General features: G+C 45.2%; 2 protein-coding genes across 2 annotated transcripts in view; one reads left to right on the forward strand and one right to left on the reverse strand.

The window, feature by feature from the left end:
- Window positions 1-6345, reverse strand: part of optn (optineurin) — an 8184-nt gene extending 1839 nt beyond the window's left edge. Inside the window, exons 1-11 of the mRNA XM_037696003.1 lie at window positions 6191-6345; window positions 5908-6107; window positions 5691-5834; window positions 5426-5610; window positions 4359-4434; window positions 4159-4274; window positions 3899-4048; window positions 3716-3800; window positions 3471-3629; window positions 3254-3396; window positions 3004-3086 (exon numbers count right to left, since the gene is read on the reverse strand). Coding sequence (XP_037551931.1) covers window positions 3004-3086; window positions 3254-3396; window positions 3471-3629; window positions 3716-3800; window positions 3899-4048; window positions 4159-4274; window positions 4359-4434; window positions 5426-5610; window positions 5691-5834; window positions 5908-6107; window positions 6191-6311 — 1462 coding nt within the window. The 5' untranslated portion in view covers window positions 6312-6345. The remainder of the gene's footprint in view (window positions 1-3003; window positions 3087-3253; window positions 3397-3470; window positions 3630-3715; window positions 3801-3898; window positions 4049-4158; window positions 4275-4358; window positions 4435-5425; window positions 5611-5690; window positions 5835-5907; window positions 6108-6190) is intronic.
- Window positions 6346-9527: 3182 nt separating this feature from the next.
- Window positions 9528-10576, forward strand: ccdc3a (coiled-coil domain containing 3a). Its single transcript, XM_037695735.1, has 2 exons — window positions 9528-9937; window positions 10352-10576. Exons 1-2 carry the CDS (start codon window positions 9528-9530, stop codon window positions 10566-10568), a joined length of 627 nt encoding a protein of 208 aa, XP_037551663.1. The 3' UTR covers window positions 10569-10576.
- The last annotated feature ends 204 nt before the right edge of the window (window positions 10577-10780 follow it).

Below are 10780 nucleotides of genomic sequence, written 5' to 3' on the forward strand. Positions count from 1 at the left end.
TCTGCACATGAACATCTGATCAGCTGTTTAACCGCAGCAGTAAGGGCTGCATTAATGTGCATCAGGTGCTAAATAATTTTAAGTAATTTATTTTAAATAAAAATTTCATGCCGATCGTGTTGCTCATCCATCAATCAGCCACTTGTGTGTCATGTCCACTCTTATTTTGAAAAACCGCAATAGAGCGAGTCCGCGATAAACGAACTATGAAGTAGCGAGAGACTACTGTACTACTCACTCAACTTAAAATATTACGTTGAGAACCTGGGGGTCTTTCTGTGTGGAGTTTGCATGTTCTTCTCGTGCATGCGTGAGTTTTCTCCGGGTACTCCGGTTTCCTCCCACAGAACAAAAACCTGCAAGTTAGTCTGCCTTCAGGTCCAGGCCTCCCTTGCAAGAGATCTGTGATCTCAGCGGGATTTGCCTGATTAAATAAAGGTTAATAAATAAATAAAATAAACTTTAGCTTTAGTTGATGGGGTGGGGGGTCTGGAAGTAACCCTCGCGATAGATGAGGGGCTACTGTACTTTTGTTTGCTACAAAAATCTTTATGAGTAAAGTTTTTTTATACAATGCATTTCAAAATAAATGTAATTTACATGTAAATGTGATCCCCTTCCATGCCTTAACAAATTAACTGGTTTTGTTTTCAAGTAAAAGTGTGAAATATAAGTTTTCAGTTATTTCAATGGTATGCCTCTCTTATGGTATGGGGGTGTATTACTGCTTATGGCTTGGGCAGCTTACCCATCTGGAAAAAACCCATCAGTGTAGAAAAGTATGTAAGGTTTTATAAGAACATATGCTCCCACTCATGAAAACATCCATCACAGAGGACCTAGAACTGTTCAACAGCTGGAATACTCCATCAGATAAGAGTGGGACACTTTCCCTACAAAACCTCCAGCAGCTGGTCTCATCCGGTCCTGCGTGTTTACAGACTGTTGTTAAAAGAAGAGGGGATGTTTCACAGACAGAAACGTGGTCCCTGCTGCCCAGACAATCACAAGTGCTGTGTGTATTTATAGATTAGATTAGATTATAGGTAGATTCTTGGTTTCAGCAGTTGATATGTTTCCTGTGTGTTGATGAGGTGTAACCTGCTGCTTTTTGTTTTTATTTACATTTTACACAGCGTCCCAACTTTTTCACAACTGGGTTTGTACATCGATCTCAGACTACAGCTGTGATGAGGACAAACAAATATCCACCACTCTTTAATAACTCAGTTTCAGAGTCCACCTTGATTTTATATTTTTCACATTTAGAGATAACCCCTTGGTAACGTGACCCCCCTGTGTTTCTGGTAGTGACACGGACCGAGCTCCTGCCACCAGGATGGGTACAAAGCGAGCCGAGGCAGGTCGGATGGGAGCGTAGATGGGCAACAAAACAATGTGCATGAGCTAAAATAACGTTCTGCAAGTAATGCTCTTCAAAAAGTGGCAGCCCGAAACACGCTGGTTAAAAACTCAGAATTTGGGGGAGGCTGCGTTTAAAAATGCGCTTATTTTCTGAAAGTTTTGAGTCGTCAACTGCCGTCATACAAGCCGCTGCTTTTGTCTCACACTTTGTACCCCGCAGTTGATATGCAGGAGCGTCTTATTTATTCATAATTTTCAAAATTTTTGTTTTATTTTGAAGGACTTCCTGCCATCTCTCAGTAACTTCCTGCTACTGACTAACATTTTCTTTTGGCAGAGCTGGGCGCTTGTGGCTCACAGCACCCCCCCCTCATGTGGCAGGTGTTAGCGACACAGAGTGAATGCCCTCAGGTACAAGGCCTTTTGCTCACGGTTTCAAATACCCAACTATAACTCCACCCACTCCATCATCATGTGACCAGAAGTCACAAGTTTTGAGGAGAAATCACGTCAAATTTATTTAGAAAGTACATTTAAAAACAAAAGTGTTTACCAATAAAAATCAATGGTACTAATTTAATGAATACTTACCACATTCTACAGATACTATTTGACTTCCGGTCACATGACCTTGATAAGACTGGGTTTTATCGGTATATAATTTTAAAGTAATTTCATTTACGTAGGTGTTTGGCACTGTTCTGTCCAGTGATTATGCTTAGATAGTTATTGTGTTCATTTTGAAGGGATAATGGTTGTAACCATGAGTCTGAGTGCCAAGCTTCATGAAGATCTTGCAGTCTGGGTGTGTGTTGAAAGCAAGCTACATTCTGTGAACACCACCTGCTGGCTGATTCTTGAACTACAAGAAAGCTGCACACAGCCTGGGCACAAGTTCTGAACAGTGGATGCCTGCGGCTTAATAACCATAGCGTCTTATATATGTACAAAATTATGGTTTATTTTATATTAATTAAGTGCGGCTTAGAGACAGGTGTGTTCTAAAGCCTGACAATTATGGCCTCCAACATTTGCAGCCCAGTGAGACACCACCTATATAAACACAGGCTCCCTCCCTGCCTTGCTCGCCCAATGCATTCTCTGTTTTCCTTTTAAAAGTAAACGTGTCGCTGCAACGCAAAAACACAAAACAGGGCTATTTCACTAAACTGCTCAGGAGGCCACAGGTACTGGAAGCCAAGAGCTCAGGAGCCGCACATCCAGTGGTTATTCTCATTACGCTTGTTTTATGGTTTAAAATCTAGTTTTATTTAAAATGGTCCCATTGGTGGCCCAAACTGAGTTCATCCGTGGGCCTGATTTGGCCCCCGGGCCTCCAGCTGAATAGCCCTGATTTGCATCCATCGCTAAACGGTTTTTTTTTTTTTTTTTTAGATAGGAGTCATTTTAAGACGGCAGCGTTTATCTCTTCATTCTGGTCAAATTTAAACGTCATTTCTCCACACTGAGGCTGTTCAAAGCGCCATCTCCGACAGGTAAGATATTAATTGTTCACAAGTTTTCCACAGAACCCCACTTCAAGCTGGCTGTGCTGTCCCTTCAAGGTGTTCCTCGCTAAGAGCAACACAAACCCTTACAATGCAGTTTTTTAAATTCATTCGTTCATCGATAGTGTACCTCTTCCAACCAGAGACGCTCCAGGTCCATGTGGACTTCCTGCAGTCGACCCGTGTCTCCGCTGCATTTCATTAAGTGAACGCCTTAAAGATAGAGATGAAAACACGGTCAGCTCAGCCGGAGTGATTCAGGTTTTAGCAGCACTCGGTTCTGCAGCTGATGAACTCTCCTCAGGGACAAACATGAATCATTTCTCTCAGTCGATGCAGCTCAACTGAACCGTGAGCTCTTCTTTGGTGAGGTTTCATACCGGCCCAGAGAGTCCATCTCCTCCTGCAGCTGACTGTTCTGCTTCTTGATGAACTCCAGCTGAACCGACAGGCGCTCCTTCTCCTCGTGGATCTTCTCTCGTGCCGCTCGCTCCGCGTAGAAGTCCGAGGAGTAGACCTCCGCCTGCCGGAGTACAAAAGAAGTTAAAAGAAGACCAAGTGGATTTTCAGCGCGAGCCCTTCGGTCACTCTGCTCACCTGAGCCTGGAAGACAGAGATGGTCTCCAGCTCCTTCTCCTTCTGGTACATCTCCTGCTTCATCTCGTCGATCCTGCTCTGTTTGACGGCCAGCGCCTCCTCGGCAGCAGTCAGACGCTCCTGCATATCAGCCACCAGCTCCCTCTCCACCAGCTGGGACTGCAGAAGCACACAGGAGAACTCACACTCCTAATCCGGTCTTTTTACCCCTCGTTCAGCAGAACCGAGCCCCGATCTGAACCCACCTCTCTCCTCCCCTGCTCCTCCTGCAGCTCGTTGTAGTCCTCGAACAGCTTGGTGTACGCATCCTTCAGCTGAGCCAGGTTGTTCCTGTCAGAAAGGAAGGTTAGAGTTTCTCCTCTCGTGTTTCTCGCGTGCAGACGTAGTCGAGATGGTCGGTGGCAGTTTGGACGCGCGTGACCTCTGACCTGTCCTCGTCAGCCTTCCTCTGCTCTATCTGCGTTTGGGCCTGCACGCTGCCCAGCTGCAGCTTCAGCCGGTCGTTCTCCGACTGCACGGCCTGCTTGTCCACCAGCTGAGCCTTCAAGGTCACTACATCCTGCTCCACCTCCCGACATCTGCCCCCCCCAAAAAAAACAAAACGCACAGAAAAACCCAGATGTTGTGCTGCAAGTGTGCACCATCCTGATGCTGCTTCATGCATATGAGCTGAGGTGGCAGGTCTAACCTGTCCTGCAGGTTCTTCTTCATGCCTTCAGCTTCATCCAGCTTGCTCTGGGCCTGCTGCAGCTCCTTGAAGAGCGTCATCACCTGAGACTTCAGATTCTCCACCTCAGACGCCGCCTGAAGCCGGTGCCACACAAGCGTTACAGACGAAAACGAAACGAAGGACACATCGACTGAATCGGTTCAAATATTCATCTCCACCTTCTCAGAGCCCTCCTCGGTCTCCGTTTGAGTCGACTCCTCCTCTCCACCCTTGCTTTGCTCCAGCTTTTTGATTCTGTTGAATGACACGACAAAAGTTCAGGATTCAAGGTGTAGACCTCCTGGAAGGACTGCCTATCGCTCGTGGTGCAGGTGTTTTGGGCAAACCTTAAAAATTACCTTTATGTGCAACTGGGCCTGTCACGATAACAAATTTTGCCGGGCGATTAATTGTCTCAGAAATTATTGCGATAAATTTGAAAATAATTATTGTCAATTTAAAAGGAAATGTTGGTTAATTGTGTGTGTAGTACCTTTTTTGACCCCGGGATGGCAGTATAAGACTGAACCAAAGGATGGATGGTGAGGGAGCGAGCAGTGTGTCTCTTTAAGGAGGGAGGCCCCTTGACGTGACATGGGCCATCTCCCTTTCCTGTTTTTTGGTTCTCAAAATGGCGGACGCCAATTGTGGTTTGAGCTCTTTAGCATTTTTCACACAAAGCTTTTAATTAAAAAAAAATCAGTAAACAAGTTCTCAACTTCTTTTTTCAGAGAAAAACAACTTTTTACACGAAGACACGGGTTTCAACGTGAATTTTGGAGCTTGGACAAGACTGAGGTTTTTCCCCGAGGTCAGCCTGTTAGCTTAGCTCGTAGCTTAACTTTTAACGATCCGAAAACGCGCTTTTAAAGAGAAAGGGAGGGGTCAGTGAAGAACACCCGAGTTGAGCCTTTTATCATCCAGTGTCTTCAGAAAGAGAGACACGAAGAAACGATAAAGCCGATAAATGAAAGTGAGGTTGATCATTTTTCATGCCATTAATTGATTTGTTGTTTATGTGCAACCTCAAGTAGTTTTACTGACACTCATAAAAACATTCACCGTATTTTTCGCCCTATAAGTCGCATTTTGCATAATTTGCATGCTGAAGCAACATATTTATGAATTTTTCTACTTTATTAGACAAATATAGACAGATGTGACTTATAGGGCGGTGCGACGTGAACAGCGGAAAATACGGTAACTTGACCTTCAGAGGGCGGCTGTGCTGTGACTGTTCCTCTACCTGGCAACGCAGGCCTGCAGCTCCGCCTCCTGCTGCTCGCACTTTTGCGTCTCGTTCCTCAGACAGTGCAGCAGCTGACTGACCGTCACGCCCTCGCTGTCCAGCCGGGACGCTATCGTGCTGAGATCGGGACGTCTGCTGCGCTCTGCGCCGCACGCCTCGTTCACGCCCTCCACGCCTCCGTCCTGGGTCGGGACAGACGTTTGTTACATCCCGAGATCTCCCTCCGAGCCGGAGCGAGCCGCGCGTTAATCAACGTCCTCACCGACACTTTGATGACCTCGATGAACGAGTCGTCGTGCGAGTCCTGCTCAGCCTTCAGCTGCAGCTCCGAGTTCAGAGCCACCAGGTCGTTCTTCTCAGCCTGCAGACGGGCCATCTGAGCCCGCAGGACCACCAGCCCCGCGCTCTGATTGGACGACACGTTTGTTAGCACGTACACATTTGGACAGAAGCTCCAGCGGTTGTCAGCTCAGCCTCACCTCACATCCTGTTGCGTCTCCGCCGGCCGCCTCCAGCTTTTTGCTCAGCTCCTGGTTTTCCAGGGTGAGCGCCTCCATGCGGCTCCGAGCTTCCTCCAGACGGCCCTCCAGGAAGTCCCGCTCCTGCCGCTGCTTCTCCCGCCACGCCGTCAGACCCTCGAAGCGCTCTTTCATGGTCAGGTTGGTCTGGCGCAGGGCCTCTGGTTTAATTCAAGTAAAGGAGTCACGACTCGTTCACAGGTTTTGAGATTAATGCTCTGGTGAAACCACACACTCCTCTCACCTTTCAGGTCTCGGTTCTCCTGGATGAGGATGTTCATCTGCTTAATGGTTTCCTCCAGCGCGCCGGATTGACTGCGGGAGCGAGAGATGTCCCCGTTCATCATGGGGCCGCCAGACGCCATGAGGCTGAGCGCAACAAGACGGGGCTTACAAAGATGTCCTCAAATAGATCATTATATAAACACGAGAGTCAAAATTAAAAAAGTACAAAAACACACCCAAACCTACAAACCACTGGACTCTGAACTGGGAACTGTTCTTCATGACAAACTGACCTTTGACCCCACGTGAACTCACTTCGTAAGAAGGCCCACCAGAGAATGCATCAGAAGCTGTAGTTTTAATGTTGATTCTGCTTATGAGAATGTTTCATTGAGTCTCTTAACGTTCATTTGTTGGTTTGGATTAACGTGCAAAAACAGGAACAAACTCTCAGGGATTGTCAGGAAGTGCAGCAGAACTGCTGGAATAGCCCTACAGACCTTCTCTGACCTACACAAGACGAGGTCAGTGAACAAGGTCAGGCAGATTCTGGCAGATCCTGATCACCACTCCATGGTGAGTTCAGGCTGCTTCCATGTGGACGCAGGTATCTGCTGCCCAGATGTAGAATGAAAAACTCATTCATCCCTGTAGTGATCAGGCTTCTTAACGAGAAATTATGATTTCTGTTTTTTTAATGTCTCACTGTCTAGTACAGATGTTTTATGCGTCTACTGACTGAAACGAATTGTCCCTTGGGGATAATAAAGATTCTTGAACTTGAACCGATAACAGACTGAGCTGCTTGTAATGGGTTTTGTTTTGTTGTGTAGGAGCGTAACGATACACACAAGTTACGATATTTGACTTTGGGGGTCAGAGTTTGTTACAATTTTGGAAAAAAGTTTTTTTTTTTTAAATCCACAGGCTAGTTTTGAGTTTTGGGCAATAAGTCTCAGTCGACATGGCATTCCAAGATGGCTGTATTATAGTTTTTTCTTCCTGTCTCAGCTGCTTCAGTCCATCACAGGGAAGTTTCCCCACACAGCTGATTCCAAGCAGGCAGGTCTTTACGCTCCTGTGACTCATCTGAGCGAACCGTTCTCGTTTCGCTTTGACGTGGAGCCTTGCCTTACTCCTTTTCTGTCGCGGCAAAAAACAATTATACGTGCGTGTGCATTTTTAAAATCCTCTTGATGAAAAATGCGTGAATATGCTTCAAAAATGATGACGTAATTAAACTCACAAATTCAAGTTTCTGCTGTGAGGATCATCCTGATGGGCCTTTTTATAAACGTCTAAGTGCAGTACCACACATAGCCGCGTGGGGGCGGAAAAGTCCAAATTTAAATGTCTTCACCTTTAAAACAAGATATTGTTTTCTTCTTCTCTGACATGTCATATTGTCTATAATCATCCTAAACTTCTAATAATCTCTTTAATGTCATGGTTTTAAATGAACTTCAACTCTTAAGTACTTTCTGCTCGTGGTTTATAAGTGAAACATGTGGCACTCACAAAGGCTCAGCTCACAGGAATGACCCCATCAGCTGATCTCAAGGTAAAAGAAACGAAACAAAAGGCAAATGAATAAAAACTGGTCACTTCCGCATCAACACAACCTGAATCGATTCAGATAAGAAAGAAAAAGCGAACTAAAATGAAGCCCAGCTAAAAGAAAATGCTACAGCTAACACGTCTTTAAACATGTCATAATGGTTTATAAATGTTTACTTTCTATTTCTGTTTTTTATCAGTTTTACTTTCACTTTCCTCCGGTCGGCCCAACTCCTCGTCAAAACACTAAAAAGTTAACCGCACTGATTAAAGGCGGATGTTGTTGAACCTCAGGCAAACTGCGTCACATCAAACTCTTAAAAAATAAAGGTTAAAGTCTCAACTCACCTGCTGTCAGGTCCGAAGACTAAACAAGGTCTGTCTGGTCACTTGGATAAAACACAAAGACTGGGAGAAAGACAAACACACCCGACGAACCTCCTTTTGGCTCCTTCGTTCAGTTCGAGTTAGCATCAAGCTACAGCCACGAGGAAGAGTTGCTTTTCCGGTTTGTAATTTCAACATAAAAGCCCCAGACTGTGTTTTGCCTTCAGTAACCATTTCAGGATTTTTTGTAATTAATTCGAATGATTTTTAAAAGTTGCATTCTTAATTACATTTTATTTTATTTTTACTGTCAAATATGTTTAATGTATTTGGTCCTTATAAAGACTACCAGTCCTTACTGCAAGTTCTGCCGCTGCCTTTATCCTAGTAAAAATCGGAGGTTTTCATATTTAAACCTTGCTATGTTTGTAGTACACATAAATATGTTTTTTTTGTTTTTTTACATCCTTATGTTTTATACTGAAAACATTTTTCTTTTAAAATTAAAACGTAAAAAGTAAGTAAATAAATAAAACGTTTCTTTATTTTGAAAACAATTACACATCCGTTCCGGTCTGTAAACTCGACGTGAGCATTTCACACAGGTTTCCGTTTCCTTAAAGTGACGTCACGGATTTAAAAACAGATCTTAGGTGAAACGAAAGCGACCGCCCACCTATCCGTCAGTTCAGCCCGTAGGATGAAGTCCATCCGTATGACTTACAAGTCAGCGAAACTCACACGCGAAAGAGGCGGGGCCCAGAAATCAGCTGACCGCGGGAATTCCCTTCAGGAGTCATTGTTATTACCAAAAACAAAATGGGAAGGGAAGTTAGTTAAATTAGGACTCATAGTTTGGAATAACAAATTCACCATGAGATTCGTTTATTATTGAATGTTTAACATATTTAACGCGCCCCAAATTTACTATTCTGGGGTTAAACTTGGTTTCATTTACGTCTACAGAAGCTATTTGGCTCTTTTCAATCTTATTAAATAATAAACTGTTCACATTAATGTCCACTTGATGGCAGTGTTTTCCAAGTTAGTCAGTTCAGTCTTTAATTTAGTTTGGAGGAAAAACACGTAGAAACGCACACTATTACAAATATTCTTAAAGTATAAATTCATATAGGTTATTTAACAGAGAATTGTCTGTTTTCATGTTTTCTGTTATTTTATAAAATTCTTTCGCTGGAGAAATTATCTTGACTCCAGCGTTTGGAGAATAATTAAGGAGGAGTTTCTTGTAGTTTCCTGTCTTGCCAGCTCACTGGAGTCCCAAAGTAACTAAACGGCGCATCGGTCAGTGAAGGCAGCACAGACTGTTGCAGCGTTTTATTCCAACTGGAGGGTGAAATAAACCAGCAGCAGGTTGGAGTCACTGGAGTTTCTGTGCATTTGTTTAGTTGTCTTTATGTGGCTTTACAAGGATTAAGTTAAAAACACTAAGTGAGGTTTTGGATTTCGGGATGCTCCTCACAACTTTCCTCTTTGCCACACTGTGCGTTTTTGCGCGCTTGGACACCTTGGACACTTTTACGCACGGCTGCCAGCTGCCCTCTGAGTGGCGGCCGCTGAGCGAGGGCTGCCGGGCGGAGCTGGCGGAGATCATCGTGTACGCGCGGGTCCTGGCGATCCACCGGGAGCCGCTGGGCTTTCGGACCTTCAGCCTGCACAACTCGTTGCCCATGGGCTTCGGCTACGAGAGCGCGGAGGAAGGGCTGCTGTACTCGGCGGAGGTGGAGCTGCTGTGCGACCAGGCCTGGGGCAGCATGCTGGAGGTGCCTTCTGGATCCAGGCTCAACCTGACCGGGCTGGGGTACCTGTCCTGTCAGTCCCACACTGTGATGGAGAACTACTCCTACTTCTTTTTCCTCAGGTAGATGTTGGTGCACAGATGGTTAAAGCATGCACACCCCCATAGTTTTCTCTCCATTTTCTCCCCAACATTTACCTTCTGAAACCGCACAGTTCACGTAAAAATAAAGTTTCAAAAACTAAATCTAAATCTCTAATCACATTGAGAACACCATCTCTACAGTGAAGCATGGTGGTGGCAGTGTCATGCTGTGGGGATGTTTTTTATCGGCAGGAACTGGTAAACGATGGGACATAAATGATCAAGGGAAACCAGTCTGAGTCTTCCAGCGGTTTGACACTGGGACAGAAGTTCATCACTGCTAAAGCAACGCTCAGTGGTTGACAAACAGTTAAATGTGTTATGGTGGTGCATTCAAAGCCCAGACCACATTGCTTGTTTTGTGTATCTTAACTCTAATCGTGTCTTCCTCAGGATGGATGAGAACTACAGCATCCTTCCTCACGGCGTCAACTTCCAAGACGCCATCTTCCCGGACTCGGCAGAGAACAGGCGCATGTTCTCCAGCCTTTTCCAGTTCTCCAACTGCACCCTGGAGAGCCAGCCGTTCAGATCCTTCAGCCCTGAGTGGGACGTCCAGGAGGACAACAGGGTGAGACACACACATATGGACACAAACACACAAAACTGACAGTTTCAGTGAGGTCACTTAGTGACTGTAGAGCTGCTTCTGATCTGCTGAGCTCCATTCACCCTCAGGAAGAAAGGATGCTGAATCAATCCATCCATCCATCCATCCATCCATCCATCCATCCATCCATCCATCCATCCATCCATCCATCCATCCATCCATCCATCCATCCATCCATCCATCCATCCATCCATCCATCCATCCATCCATCC

Source organism: Nematolebias whitei, chromosome 22 (assembly GCF_014905685.2).
Source record: "Nematolebias whitei isolate Nwh7 chromosome 22, NemWhi1, whole genome shotgun sequence".
Classification (NCBI taxonomy): domain Eukaryota; kingdom Metazoa; phylum Chordata; class Actinopteri; order Cyprinodontiformes; family Rivulidae; genus Nematolebias; species Nematolebias whitei.